The sequence below is a fragment of the Octodon degus genome, unplaced genomic scaffold (genome assembly GCF_000260255.1).
Source record: "Octodon degus isolate 3935 unplaced genomic scaffold, OctDeg1.0 scaffold00074, whole genome shotgun sequence".
Taxonomy (NCBI): Eukaryota; Metazoa; Chordata; class Mammalia; order Rodentia; family Octodontidae; genus Octodon; species Octodon degus.
The window spans coordinates 3,321,543-3,337,077 of record NW_004524650.1 but is presented as its reverse complement, the minus strand read 5'-3'; the positions used below and the strand labels follow the sequence as shown (position 1 = coordinate 3,337,077).

At 37.7% G+C, this 15,535-nt stretch overlaps 1 protein-coding gene across 2 annotated transcripts in view; it reads right to left on the bottom strand.

Annotated features, from left to right (window-relative positions):
- Dpyd (dihydropyrimidine dehydrogenase) overlaps positions 1–15,535 on the bottom strand; it is a 978,184-nt gene that overhangs the window by 20,285 nt on the left and 942,364 nt on the right. For both annotated transcript variants that reach the window (XM_023720254.1, XM_023720255.1), the window contains exon 21: positions 1,363–1,506. In XM_023720254.1, coding sequence (XP_023576022.1) covers positions 1,363–1,506 — 144 coding nt within the window. The remainder of the gene's footprint in view (positions 1–1,362; positions 1,507–15,535) is intronic.

Genomic DNA, 15,535 nt, shown 5'->3' with positions numbered 1-15,535 from the left:
GGCTGACACTGACAAAGGTTCTACAATCTGAGGTACAGGATCTCAGGATAAATCCTGAGGGGATTTCACTGACCTTATCAGACCCAAAAGCTACACCTCTTGTTGCATAGGTCCTGCTTTACCTTGGTCTTAACCATCCAGCAGAAAAGTATTAAAACGAAATATAAGAAGTAAAGCCATGCTGGTATGTTGAACTGTAGGGGACTCAGGTCAACAATTTCTGACATGCCAGTCAAGCGGAACACCCAATACTATTATGGACTACTGGAGTCTTTTAGAATATTTTGCTAAGTTAACACACCTGTAATATTCAAATGACGGAACTAAACAAAAAAGGGGATACAGATGAATGTCCATTTTTTATGTGTATTCAAAACAGTTAGGATAGATATATAGTTACATTCTCTTAATGAGTAGAAGGATTTGTTCTAATAGTGTTTGTAAATAGGATATCATGTCTGCATCTTGTACAGCAAATAACAACTAGGAAGGCAGTACGCAATGTGTTAATTATTGAAACTGTCTTACCAATTTGGTTTGAAAAAAAAAAGAATAAAGAGCTCTGAAAATGAAAAAAAAAAGAATGTTACTGTTATTTTGACTAGAATTATTTTAAATTTACATAACAGTTTTGGAAGCACATTCAAAAAAAAAAAAAAAGAATGTGAACAGCATTGGTAGGTTGTATGTGGGCCAATATCCTGGTTTTGATATTGTAATATAATTTTTCAACATACTGCCACTGAGAAACTGGGTACAGGGTGAATAATATTGCTCTGTATTGATTTGTTATAACTGAATATGAACATATAATTTTGAAATAAAAAACTTCCAGCTTTTTAAAAATCTGGAAAAGTAACACGCATGATGCTTATTTAGTGATATCTTTTATGCAGAGAATAATCTCCTGAAATGTAAATAAATACATACATTTTCTTGAGGCCAAACCAGAAAATTTTGCCAGATCATAAGCTATCATAGTGCTATTGATGTTATATTTAGTTACTTTGCATAAATAATATGAGATGATATTATGATGCTGTTGATTAAGATCATTTTTAATCAACTATGAGAAGGTAAAAAGGCTACCCTAATATCCCTGACACATTGAACACAAAGATTTGCATGAAACACATACCTCACAAGGCTCTGAGAAGTAAAATAGCACCAATAAAAGTATAAAATATACAAATAAGATGTTATTCAACAATGTCACACCTTTTTTCTATATATAGAATTTTGGAGGCTCTAAGAATTTTTTCAAAACAAAAAGCAGGATACATTTGAGGAAGGATAGATATAAACCATATTAGCATATTTGAACAGTGAAAGACATAGTTAACTAGTTTGTTTAAATTTTACCTTGATGGAAGGAATAGGCTTCTGGGGGATGAAACTATGTCTCTCAATTGGGGAAAATGCTGTATTTTGTCCTTGGAGTCTAATCTTATTCTCTGCTATGATTTTCTTGCGCTGTTCAAGAAAAGGTCCAAAGCTTGGCAGTTTCTAAAGGGAAAACACAAATAAGAAAGCACATTAGTTCAGAGAAGAGAAAAATGGGAGACTAATCACATAAATATTACTAACAAACAAATAAACAAATGTGTGTTTGGGGATTCCTTCACGGCTACTGGATCTTCACTCATTCCTGGATTACCAGTCTTCTAGATAGCAGAATCTATGTTATTAAAAAGAACATAAGAGTATAATACCTTTGCCAAATAGGTATATGTTGGATATAAATGTTAATTAAAATACATTTCTAAATGGGATAAATTTCACAGTGTGAATGAAATCCAGTCACTTAAAACAATAGCTATTAGTTAAACCATTTGTTTGGTGTGTATAGACAGAAGGTGAAACCTATTGATGCTTTTTTTCCCCTTCATCAAGTTTTTAGCACACTATAGACACAGCTGTAGACCCTGACAAATGCTTTTGTCGATAGCAGAGGTACTGTGCCAAAGTTCTAATCTGTATCTTTATTTTATTGTGTTCAAATTCTTACTACATCTCTTTAAGGATTGTAACTAATGTTGATTGCAATTTACTGGAATAGCAAAAAAATAAAATGGTAAAAGTATTGATTCTCCTGAAAAGAAAATAAATTGTATTTTGCATCAAGGAGGTAAAAATAGAAATGAAAGCAGAGGCTAAGCCACAGTGCTTATGCAAACTCCATCAATATTCAAAATCACATCACAGCTTTAAATCTCAAGGTTATTCAATTGTACTTTGCAAAGTTCATTTAGAAAGCTACCTGGGTGTCATGCAAAAATGCTAAGTGGTTTCAACTGAACATGAAAATGCCCTCACACCATTCATTATCCCACAATTATTTCCTCTTCACTTTGTCCTTCCCTTCTTCCAGAACCTTTGATCTTCACTTTTACTGATACACACTGCCTGTGATAGACACTATTGAATTTCAAATGTTTTGTGTCGGCCCCTAACCTGGAATTGTTAGGTCTCTTTTATAAGATGGCAAAAACACCCTCTCGCTTCCGCAGAATAAAGCCTGTTTATCTAGTTGATGAAGGTTTGGAAAACTACAGCACTCCAAGGTCTTCCTGATCTCTGACCTAGCAGGTGCTTTCATGAAAAATCATACTTTTTTCAAAACTCTGACCTCGACTTGCCAGGCTGCATAATACCAGGAAAATGAGTTCTCTGGTTCTCTAAGAGATCTCAACAGAGTGCGTAAAGCAAATTCTAACCAAGTTCCAATCAAAGCAGGCTGTAAACTACATTTGGAAATTTTTGTTAGCAAAAAACATATTTATATGTAAATTCTTCAGCTTGATACTTCTACAATCAATTCACCAAAATCTTGTCAACAAGATTCAAATAAATAGAAAAATGTTACGAATGCCAAGTTAATTTATGTATAAAGTGTGATCAAAATACATGGTAAATATATAATCTTTTAAAAAATTATGTTTAAGTCACATTGCCATTAATTCCTTCAAAATACTTCCCCTTGTTCAGAACATACTTACCAAATTGTTCTTGTTACTTTCACAAACAATTCTGGAAGTCCTTTTTCATGAGTATCTTTATGAAGGATGACCAAAATATGGTGAATGCTGCTGCTGCTGAGTACTGTAGGTTTGTGTAAATGTCACATTACCTCATCCACCTTATCCACTGAAACTAGCACCGAATGATTCACAGCTTTTCAAAGTTGAAATGACCGTGAAAGGGAAACATTTCAAATCAACTTAGGCCATCAAAGTGGCCATAACACTGCAAACAAAGACATGAAATAGAGCTCAAACTGTTCAAGAAAGTAGCTTGAACAATGAGATAAACGCATTTGAAGGGAAGGGACTATTTTGAGGGGAATTAATGGCAATGTTTCTCTTCATGTAATAAATATTTCATTTTTATTTTTAAAAATTATTTTTATTTTAAAAAGTGTAAACATTCTCCACATTTTCTGATTACACATCATACAATCAGATTAGAATCATGTACTTCATCTCTAAATCTTAATGTTTCCTTAAATAACAACATTAAGGGTTACAGCAGTGTGAAATGATACGATGTGAGAGGAATATATTTTGTGTCGATTTTGCTATAAAGTAAGTGAAGCTGAGTTGTTAAAAGCATAAGCAATTTTTAGTATCTATCCCATTTGTAAATATTCTCAATAGAGTAAAAGTAATGTTTGAAACTTCCTCATAAAGAAAGGCTTTTTCCCCCTGGAGCAGCTTAGGTGCTGGAGATGACGCTTGGCCCTGAAGAAATGTCCCCATCCAGATACCATTTTATCTGGTGGTGAGTGGGTCACCAGAATGTACTACCCCCACACAACAGGACACACATGTCCTAATATTTTATTCTTGAAAATTATCACAAATGAGTAAGTGTTTAAACAAGACCTTTGATTCTAGGAGACCCTCATGCTAACAAGCCACTAAACCATTGATCTGACCTCCTGATTGGATCTTATCCTTATGGGGTACCATTAATTTTATTTGAATTTTGTAGAGATTATTCTAAAGAAAGTTCTTGAAACTTGTAAGTATAAATCAAGAGTCTTGTTTTTATTTAGATTATTCTTTATCCAAATGGAATGAAAAAGTGTAGTAATAGTTAAGCCATTATTTTGAATTATTGCAACAGTAATAATGATGATAAGTATTTGAAAATCTCTTAATACTTAATGGAAAACAGTTAGTAAACATCTAGCAGCTTACTATTTTCTGCAGTATTTTGCATTAGTTAACTACGCTTGCCATGTACAAATCATGTCACATAGCCTTTCCAATGATATGATTCTAATTTGCTAATCTTCTACAACTATTCCTGTAGGGAGGTCTTCAAGTAAATATAAAGATTCCCGTAGGATTTTTGAAGTACACTGGTTATAAGAAAATCAAAGAAATAAAACATTGACTGCTGCTCCATTTTTCTTTAAGTGGAAAGCACACATACACTAAATATCAATGATCACTCCTCCAACTTTCAATCCTTCCAGTTCCTGACTGCCGTGTGTAGGATCCAAAGCTGAGGGTGGCTTTCAAAGCTTCCTGATGCCATAGGCATGATGCATCCCTTATTAGTTATAAACACTTGAATATTTTCATAAAATATGTGCACTAAAGTGGCGCTAACATTTTGGAAGAAATGAATATTTTAAAAGTTAAGTGTTCTGAAAATATGAAAAATCAATTCTTTCTTGCCACAGAGCCCCTTCACACATAGCACAGTTAGCTAGATTTGTACTCGGATTGTGCCCAAGCAAATAAAAAAATGAACAAAAACACCAAGATAAAAGAAGAGTAAAGAACACATAGCTGACCACCACACATATGTAGAATCAGCGATGATTAATCAAGCTTTGAGTCCAGATCTCTGCCTGAGCACATAGCTAATTGATTTCCCATTGGAGGAGGAGAAGCGCTAGGGCTTGACAGAGGAAGCAGCAGGAGCTTTCCCCCTTCATTTATTATTTTCTTACAGAAAAAGTTGTAGCCAGCAGTAACTCAAAGCAAAAGGTTTCAGCACGAGAGGTTTGGAGCATCATGTGGTATTTCTTAAACAAAGGAAAAAGTTCTTTAGGAGCATCAAATGCTGCTTTGTAACTGATGAGCAGAACAAAGCAGAGATGCGGTGTGATTTTTGTTTTTGTACTTTCTCTAGGGATTCATCATTGATGAATTTGTTCTCACCAGAAAAGCTAAATCCTACTCATTTAAAGATAACAGTATCTCACACCAAAACTGTCTCCATCCAGATATAAAAAGCATTACACTGCCGATAGAAAAGTGACAACATAATGAATCAACAGTGATACCTTAAGCCAGCAAAGCTTTAAGGTAAAGAAGTTTATTTGGATTATAATTTATTCATGGATCAATCTAAAGGTAACTGAGCACATTATGAAGTAAAGAGTTCTTGTGCTTAATAGAAGCAGGTACTGGTTTCATCCAGTTTAAACTGGATAATTTCATGAGGGTAGCAGCAGGCTGGTTAATAGCAAGAGTCTAGAGCACTGTAATGGACTAACTCTGTTTCTTAATCATATTTTCTCATCTCACTGGAAACAACAGCAAGCAAAGTGATTATTTGATATTTAAATGGTAATAATATAAAAAGATAAAGGGACTTCAGATTTATCCTAGGTGATATATAATATATATGTTATACATATACATGCACACACCACCAATCTTTTAATCTATCTCCCTTATGTATGTGCATACATCCTTTACTGATAGACTGAAGGGTAAGACATAGAAATAATACATATGTCCCAACTGCCTAACACTTGAAATTTTGTTTTTCCAAATGAGACATAATACTGTTTATTAGTCTTTTCACATTATTTCAGGAAATATAATACTATATGTATATGCTGGGCAAGGAATGGTCCTGTATTACATTAAAGTCTAAATAATACACATTTTCATGCATTGCCATCATTATAAACTTTATCTCTTACTATTGATTAAAGGGTGGTGTCAAACTGAATGGTATTAAAAGCATTTCCAGTGTTGTACTTAGGTACTTAATATTCACAAACATTTGAGCTGTGAACTCTCACAGATCAGAATGGACCTCCCATTACAAGCATCTGTAGATTTGAAGTGGCTCAGATGTCTTCTGGACACTGTAGTTGTGCTGCTGTTCACTTACTTTTCAGCACAATAGTGTGCAGTAAAGTGCTCCATCCAGGCTCAGGATGTCCAGAAGCAAGAGGAAAATGTGGAGGGGCTGGCTAGGAGGCACAAAGCAATAACCATAGAGACAAAAGGGAAAATAACTGAGAAATTGGACCTAGGCAAAAAGGCGATGGGCCCTGCTAGATCATATATCATGCATCATTCAACCACTGGCACAATTCTAAAGAACAGAGACAACTTCATGGAATGCATACAGTCAGCTGTGCCGAGGAAGTCAGCAACAATACATAAGGAGCATGGTACAAGGATAGAGGAGTAGGCAAAGCTTCTCAGTGTGTGCACTCAGGATCAGCATGACCAGGGTCCCACTTAGCTTAAGAAAAAGCTAAAAGCCTGTTTGAAGATTTGAAGGCAAAATGAGGCAAGCGGAGTGCATCCTTTCCTGTCATCCATGGGTGGCTTCAACAGATTCAAGGCTAGAGCCTTTTTTATGATGAAAATAAGTGGCAAGCCAGCAGTGTAGACACAAAGCTGCCTGGGAATTTCCGTCAACACTTAGAGAAATTATTGATGAAGATGCTTATATGTCCCAAAAGGTTTTTAACATGAGATGATATGGGATTGGTCTGAAAGTAGATGATGGAACAATGTCATAACAGGAAGGAGCAGAAGATGATGCTGGGCTTCAAGGCAGCAAAGGTGGACTTACTCTGTTGTTTGGTACAATGCTTCCACCAATAGGAAACTAAAGTTTTTCCTAGTTTACCATTCTAAGAGCACAAGTATCCTCAAAAACATAGCCAAGGCCTCTCTACCCGTTGTGTGGAAGTGCAACTCCAGAGGTATAGGTTCTCCTATGTCCTGAGTCTTACTGAACTTGAAAGACTATGGTCAAAATAGCTGTTCCATGTTATGCTTAAGATGTTTGATTTTCAGATAGATAGTGAAGTTAAACCCAACTGCATAAGATGTAGGGTAATAATAAGCTTCTTAAAAAATGATGTAACTCAGTTGTGCCCCAAATTTTCTGATCAAGGAGATTATGGGGACACAGATCAACATGATTGATGACATAGTGTGTGCCTAAGGAGAGTCACCTGGAGAGAAAACTTTCTTTCAGGCTTTCACAGAGAGCAAGGTGGTCAAGAAATGACCATGACTCATCCACATGGCTGACACTGACAAAGGATCTACAAACTGTGGGATAGGGTTTCAGGCTAAATCCTGAGGGGATTTGACTGATCTTGTCAGATACAAAAGTTACAGCAGCACAAGAATGTTGAAAGGGATATCTTTGTCCTTCCATGAAGTATTTATATGTTAAACATTAAGTTCCCACAGAATACAGAGATAAAAATGAAAAAAAATGAAAAATATTTAAAGAATATGAATAAACAATTACATATTTTTACACAGAAATTTAGAAATCTAACCATATACAGAACATTGTACCAGGACAGTCCTGTGACTTTTTTCTTGTGCCTTTTTTTCATTTATTACCCATTTAAAAAAACCCTTTACTTATGAGACAGTATGGTAATAATTGGTATGTCATGACAAGAAGTATGTATTTAGAAGACCAGAATGACAGGCATTCCAAGTGTGACCCTTCTATTACACTGCTATCTTCAGTGAAGTTGCTTAATTCACAGGTATCAGCATGTATAGTTAGTCAGGGTGAGAATCCTACCAATTAACTGCTAGTTTCAAAAACCTGCTGATGTTTCTCAAGATCATTGCCTTGCCCATCTTGTGCATATAAATGTATGGCTTTGTCCCTGTCCTAAACAGAGAAATTTAAACATACAACTCTTGATGAAAAATTAGACGTGTGAGTCAGTTAAAAGCAACTGTAGCCCATTTCACAGTTAAAGTAAAAATCTGACATTCACAAATAGGGTACTGATTCAGAAGCCAAATTTGCATGAAACTTAGTTTTGTAGTCATGAGTCAAGTGACTATAAGCCTATTACTTAAGTGTTCAGCTACTATTTTCCTTATCAATGAAATGAAAATGACAGAATCTAACTCATGATGTTAGTATAAGCATTGGATGGAATAACGTTTGAATAGTGCATGACTGCCAACTTATTCCTGTAAGCTTTAACAGCTTATGCTGCCTTGTGTGTCCTGCTCTGCATTTCTGTTAATTTGTGCATCCCCTATGCGGGGAATGTCTCATCCCCATTTTTTTCTTTTAACTCAGTACAGCCCAAACTGGCCTTTTCATTTCACTAAGTCTTCCTAGTACCTGAGTGGTCTCTTACTGATTCCCCACACTATCCAGAGTTGGGGCTCCCTGGTGCTCCAAAGTACTCTGGGTATATTTTAATCTGTAAGCTTCTTGCATGGGCTGCTCATGATTAGCCATTGTTTCTACCTCCTGAGGGCTTTTGATCCAGAACATGACAGGGACATAGTATATCATAAAAATACTTATATCTCAGATAATTATTTTCAGAAAGAAATTAAACGTATAGTTTCTTTTAATGTAGAGTGTTATATGAGGTAAATAATATACCTATGCAACAGCTGTGGTTCCTAAATTGAAACAAATTATAAATTGTGAGACACTCCAAATTCATGTATCAAAGACAGTCTGTGGCCTGAAAGAACCTGTAGTTAATAACAATTGCCTTGAGTGTGACAAGGGTTATGGCAGAGGTGACACTGGCTGTTATAGGAACAATGACGATGTGCACACAACCCAGGCTGAGGGTCAGGGATTGTCAGGAGGAGCTGATATGCAAGCCAAGTACTGAAGCATGAAGTGACAGTGATGTAGTTAAAGTGCCAGTAGAGGTGTGGGGGTCAGGAAGGAGGAAGAATGCTCTTTAGGTGGAAAACCCACCAGAGGGAGGAGGTGACCCTTTCGAAGAGGCACCTGGGAGCCAGCAGTCTGCTAATCCGTGCTCTCTTTAATAAGATACAAGAAGGTAAGGCACATCTCCTGTGCAAAGCAAGCTGAGCACATTTTGCTATGATGTGACAAAGCAGGAAAGAGCATTAAGACTAAGTCCATCCAGAGAAGAGATTCTAGCACTCAGGGGATTCTGCCAGCAGAGGATGACCTGCTAAGACTTGCTGTTTGGTAGTGCTGTACCGGTGCTGGGGGTGGGGCCATAAGGACAGAAGCAGTTTATAGCTTTATGAGGAAGACTGACTCATATTCAAAGGAACTGAGCCAGGAAAATTATTTTAATATTTAAATAGCATTTAGATGATTCATACCAGGTTTCTCTAAAGTAACAAACTGTCAGAGCTTAAATTAATAATTTTTACAGCAACACCCTTAGGTTGGGATTTGAGAAATGTAGTCCTGGAGGCAATGATTTAGAAACCGAACAAAGGATGTTCCAACCACTGTGCATGGAGAACTCAGAACAATGTGAAGCTCAAGGGGAACAGAAGAGAACAGAGGGGAAGAGAGGAGAAGGAATGGGAAACAGAAGCACACAGAGCAGAGGGAGCAGAGCTTGAACATGTGATGGCTGGAGCACTTCTGTAAAGTGAGAACCAATATTCAAGATGTTTGCATTATCTTAACCTAAATTCACACCCATGTTCTCTGCTGCATACTTACATGGCTCCATGAGAAATTGGGAATAGAATCAAGGAAATAGGGTGGTTGGGTTGGTGTGTAGCTAAAGAGAGGAGAAACCCATCAAAAGTAAGATTTCAGGGAGAAGAGTTCAATGGGAGGAACAGTTTGTAGCTGGAAGTGGCCTAGAGAGAGGAGTTTCTAAGGACTTTGCAGCACCTCCTGAAGTTCAGGAGGGGCAACTAAGCGGACATCTGGATTGTGTGAGTAATTAACTATGAAGAGAAACAGGACAGGAGGAGGAAGAGATGCACAAATAGGGCGATGTAATTCCGACACACCAAGCAATTAGTTCCAGTAGAGGTTAAGAAAGGCTGTATACACAGAATATACAAAAAAATCTTTACAAAATCAGAGAGCACTCAGATATATTTTTGACCAAATTGAACTATAATAAATGTCACATGATACTAACTTTGCAATGGTCTAAATGAAGGCCCCTACCACCTGACCCAGCGCTTGTCTTCTTGTCTGTGTTTTCTTCATTCCTGCCATCATTTCTCCCCAGGGTACACTGAGACACCAATGGGTCCCTATTATTCCTACAATAAACTGCATATTTTTAAAGTGAAAAAAAAAAAAGCTTTAAAATGAAGGAGAGGACCAGTGAGGTAGCTCAGCGGACTAAGTGCCTGCTTAGGCATGCGCAGGACAGGAGTTCAATTCCTGGCACCACATGCTGCACTGGCCCTGCCTCTGGGTGAGTTGAACTGGCCAGAGTCTAGGCGTGGTGGCTCACACTTGTAATCCCAGCGTTGGGGAGGCTGAAAACAGGAGGATCACTATGAGTCTGAGCTGTGTAGTGAGACCCTTCCCAAATGCATAAAAATAAAAAAAATAAATGAAGGAGGCATTTGTTTATTATGCTGCATGATTTAGAAGGGGAAACTAATGTGCAGCTCTAGGAGGAAAGAGAAATAGAGGAACAAAGCAAAGAAACTACAAGATAAGCTCACTCTTACATGGATAAAATATAGAATTGACTGGGTGGGGGCAAATGTGGAGTATCTGGAGAATCTAACAAGGGTTCCAAATTCTAGGTAAGGCAGCTTGGGATCTTACTGCTTAGGAGGTACCAGGTGCTTGAAGTAGCAAAAGGTAGACAAGACTGCAGATCCACAGGTTTGGCAGAGGAGAGTGAAGCCCCAGATATTGGACATAAGGTTCTGATAGTAGCGGGAAAGTAAATGAGAGGGCCTGTAAGATTAGTATTATCATTATTTAGATAGCTATGGTAGGAAATAAGGAAATGGCTCTATGGCATTATGGTTAATTTTGTGTCAGTTTGCTTGGGCTAAAGGATGCACAGACCACTTGCAAAGCATTCTTTTTTCCCTGTGTTTTAGGGAAGGGTCTACAGGGTGTTCAGGGTCTCACTAGCAGAACGGACTCATAGTGATTCTCCTGTTTACAGCCTACCAAGAGATGGGATTACAGGCATGTGCCACAATACCCAGTCTCAACTGCCATCTCAATGTGCCCCAGGGGCAGGGCTGGCATTTCAGGCCCAGAGATTGATCCCTTGGCCCCTGCACCTGCTTGCAGGCATTTTAATCTGCTGAGCTATTTGGCCGGCCTTCCATGGAATCTTTTCATGAAAACTTAACATGGAACCTACCCAATGACCTTCCTTTTGCCTTCTTTTGAGGATTTTTCAGAAATGTGACATTGTATTGTCATTAAATAGATTCATTGCTCACAGTGCTATGGCCTTCAGGGGGTGCTTGTCTACATAGTTTTGCACTGTTTCCACATTTTAGTCATCTTCCTAATCTCCTCTAAAGTGAATAATTCCCTTGCCTTCTTCTCACCCTCCTCTGCAGATGAGATCTCCTCCACAGCTGTTTGGGAGATGGTCACCCACAGTCCCACAGAGAGGGGAGAGTGGGTGGGGGAGGGAGAAGGAGGGAGAAAGGGAAAGAGAAAAGCTACTGCCTCATTTGTGAGCATCGGACATTTGGCATCCTGTCCTGATAGCGCAAGGCATCACTTGTTTATCAAGTTACAATTTATTAGAAATCTGTGCTCATCTTGTGGAACACGTGGAGAGCAAGTGACTCAAAATCCAAAGCTGTACTGTATAATGAATTTCCTTTTATATATTCAAATATAACCTGGTGATTCTGCTGCTCTGAAAACCCTGCCCACTGCATATGACATTCAGGAACACAGGGAGCTGGCGCTCTCCACACAGTCCCACCGCAAGGGTTCAGCGCTGCTCTTTACCTCCATGCTGCCCACTAACCATGACATCCCCACCTGTTGCCCTTCTTCCTACAGGGCTCCATTTATCCGACTTGCAGTCACCTTTCTACAAATGACCTTTTCTTTCTTACCATCCCCTGTGAAGTCAGCATCTCAAACTTCTAAAATTAGGAACTTGGGTTGTATGGGGGCTGAAGAGGTTTTAAAGAAGTTACTTGTTCATAAAAATGAACATAATGCAGTGTTGGAAGAGAACCTGGGCCGGGTAAAACAGAATTCAGCTTCCTTTCCTTTCCTTCTTGTATTCTACAGTGATGATGGGGGTGGGTCCGAAAGGGGGAGTCAACTTCCTCAACAGTAGTGTAGGGAGAGATGACCGTAAGATCTGTGAAGGGAGGAGGCCAGCACTGTCCTCCTCTTCATCCTATCAGCACATTCACTGAACACCGGTGTACACCAGATTCTTTGCAAAGCATATGAACACATTATCTCTTCTCTACTGCAACCTGAGGAGGTGACTGTATTTGTATTCATTTATAAAAGACAAGTCTCGGGCTGGTGAGATAGCTTAGTAGACTAAGTGCCTGCTTGGGCAAGCTCAGGGACCTTGGTTCAATCCCCAACACCACTTGCCATGCTGGTCCTGCCCCCAGGTGCAATAAACTGGCCACTGAGTATGGACATGGTGGTGCGTGCTTGTAATCCCAGCACTGGGGAGGCTGAAAACAGGAGGATCACTATGAGTCCAAGTTGCGTTAAAAAAAATTGAGGCCCAGGAAAGCCAGGCAAATTTTTCCAATCTCATCATTAATAAATGAGAATCCCAGGCTTCAAATCCCAGTCTGAACTACTTGACCACTCACATTTTTTTGTATTCTTTATAAAGCATTATGTAAGGTTTTAATACATTTACTAACACAAAAGGCACATCATATACATCTTCTTTTCTTGAAATCTGTGCTTCTTGTTTTTGTCATGCACAAATGATGAAAGGGAAAATGTTGCACACCAGAGAAACCATTAGAGAAATGCTGAACACATATGAAGCAAAATATCTGAATTAGTTCGGTCCTGTTTATTACTGGCCTCAAGTTTAATGAGCTCAAGTTAATACAGGTGAAAGGTCAGGGTGTTACATGCAGCAGTTAATGAAATACCATAGAGCTGCTGAGAAAATGATTAGCAGCCAAATGTGAATTTAATATACTTCATCTTCAAGAAGCGGTGCCCATGCAAGGACTGCTGGGGGAGGCAAGCCGGCATATTGGAAAAAGCACTCACTGGGGTTAGGACGTGGGCCTCTCAGCCTAGCTTTGCCATCGACCAGTCTCCTGTACTAGGACAGGGGGCTTGCTCACTCTGAGTCGCAGTTTTCTCATCTGTAAAGCAAGGGGGTTGGGCTTCATGACCTAAGTGGTCCCTTTCAGCAGTACATTGTGTTTTGTTTTCTGGTTTATCATTAGAAATCTTTAGGGTTTATACCCAGCTGGCATCATGTAATGTGTAGATGAAACATTGATGTGTCATAAATTATAACTATTTCCTTTATTTTCACCTATAAAGTATTCTGATTCTTTATCAACTGTAAAATATGGATACCATGGGTAACCTTTAGCAAAATTCCATGGCTGGGTGAGGACATACTATTTTAAGTTTTACTGTTGGAAGATATAAACAAAGAATTGATACCTATTTTATATCATAGAGAATGAAATTTGTATAAATGATTAATAAAAGAAAAAACATTTTTAAATGAAAATCATAACCTGTATGATTTGGAAAATTCAAATGACCAAAATTACACCTAAAATTATCTTCACTAAGCTTGATAACTAGTTACAACCTATAAAAAACAACAATGCAGGTGTTAAAGATGAATAAAAATGACAAAAGGAATGACATTACCAAGGAAATAAAAATACAATACATACACCAATATATATCTCATACAACAGAACAAGCCTTGATTTTAGGATTCAAGCTTGACTTGAGCCTCAGTTCTCATCTACATAAATCAGGAATAACAGTAATCACCCTCCTCGTTTGCTCCTTACAACTGTTTGAAATAGGCCACGCATTAGTAGTGTAAAAACATACCTTGAACTATTTTGAAAACTGTAAAGCTACTATGAAGGTATCAAATGACATAAATGACATAAAGATGCAGTGATCTTTTTGAATTATAAAAATGTCACAGAATTAACTACACATAAAGAAAGACTTCTTGAGCTATGGTCCTTCTGTGCCTTAGAATTAGACGGAATAATTTGCTTTGGAAATCTACTTTAAAATGTTATGTTTTGAAGGCTAAATATTACAAAGAATGTCAAGGGCAAAATCCAAAGAGGGAAAATGGAATAAAAATTACCTCACACAACAGGAAGGAAGCAGAGGAAAACAGAAAAATGAGGTGATGAAGGAAATGATGCTGCTATAAATAAAATAAAAAACAAAGCTCACAGGATTCTGGGTGTATTTGGAACAAGAGTGGATTAATTCATTTTTCCATATTTATTCAGTGTGGTACCTAATATTTTTCTATATGGAAACACCCAGATGACTGTTTTAAGCCTTTTTAGCTAAAAGTGTGGCACAAGACAAGAGATACATTTTGCTGCAGTCTTAAAACCTACTTGGAGTAACAGGTCAGTGGATATTGGAATTAAATATCATTTCAAAATTCAGTTTTTTAAGGATAAGCAGATTTATGTTGGAAAGAAAATAAAAGTTTATTTGAATGATATGTCTAATAAAATTAATTGTCAAGCTAGTAAGAATTACTTAACACAAGAAAACTATGTTTCATGTACTTGGCAAAGAGCTCCAAGAACAGTAACTTCTGCCTCCAGCCAGGCACTGTCACCATGCACAGGACAAACTTCACTACAGACCCAGGTCTCCCACCTCCAGCTGTAGGGTCGCCCTCCCTGCATTAATGACCCATGTCTTTCTTGAGCTTTCTGGTACTATTTCACCCAAAAGCACTGTAAGATTTTTGAAGTCTGAGGAAAAAGGCCTGAGGGAGAAACCTAATAAGCTGTGTCTTTGGCAAATGTTTCAGAAATATTTATTGAGTATTTAATTTTTGTCTACCATATTCTAAGGGTGAGCCACAGAAGATAAAATAGAGAGCAAAAGAGACACGATTTCTACTATTAAGCATTTGTAGTAGTTTTGAATGAAAGAGGACCAAACATAAATACTTAACCATGTATGACATTTATTTCTAATGCTAGATACCATTCTTACTCTTTTAAAGTTTGAGTCTATAACGTAACAACCTCTTTCCTTTGTACTCCACAAGCAAAATTTTAGCTCTTGTAAAATCCAATTATCCATTTACTCCATATCTGCACTTTAGAAATAGAACATGGATAGTGGCTACAGCTGGCCTTCTATATTCACAATAACGACAGTGAGGCACTTGATGTGGCCCAACACGCCAGACTGTTCCCAGTGTTAATCTTTAGCTTCCTCGATCTATAAAATAACCTTTACATAGTTTCTTCTCCAAAAATTAACTGCAAATTCTGTGGCCACATGACTATGTTCATCTAACTTTTATCTTCTCAGCACCATTCAATCTTGTAGCTCCTTC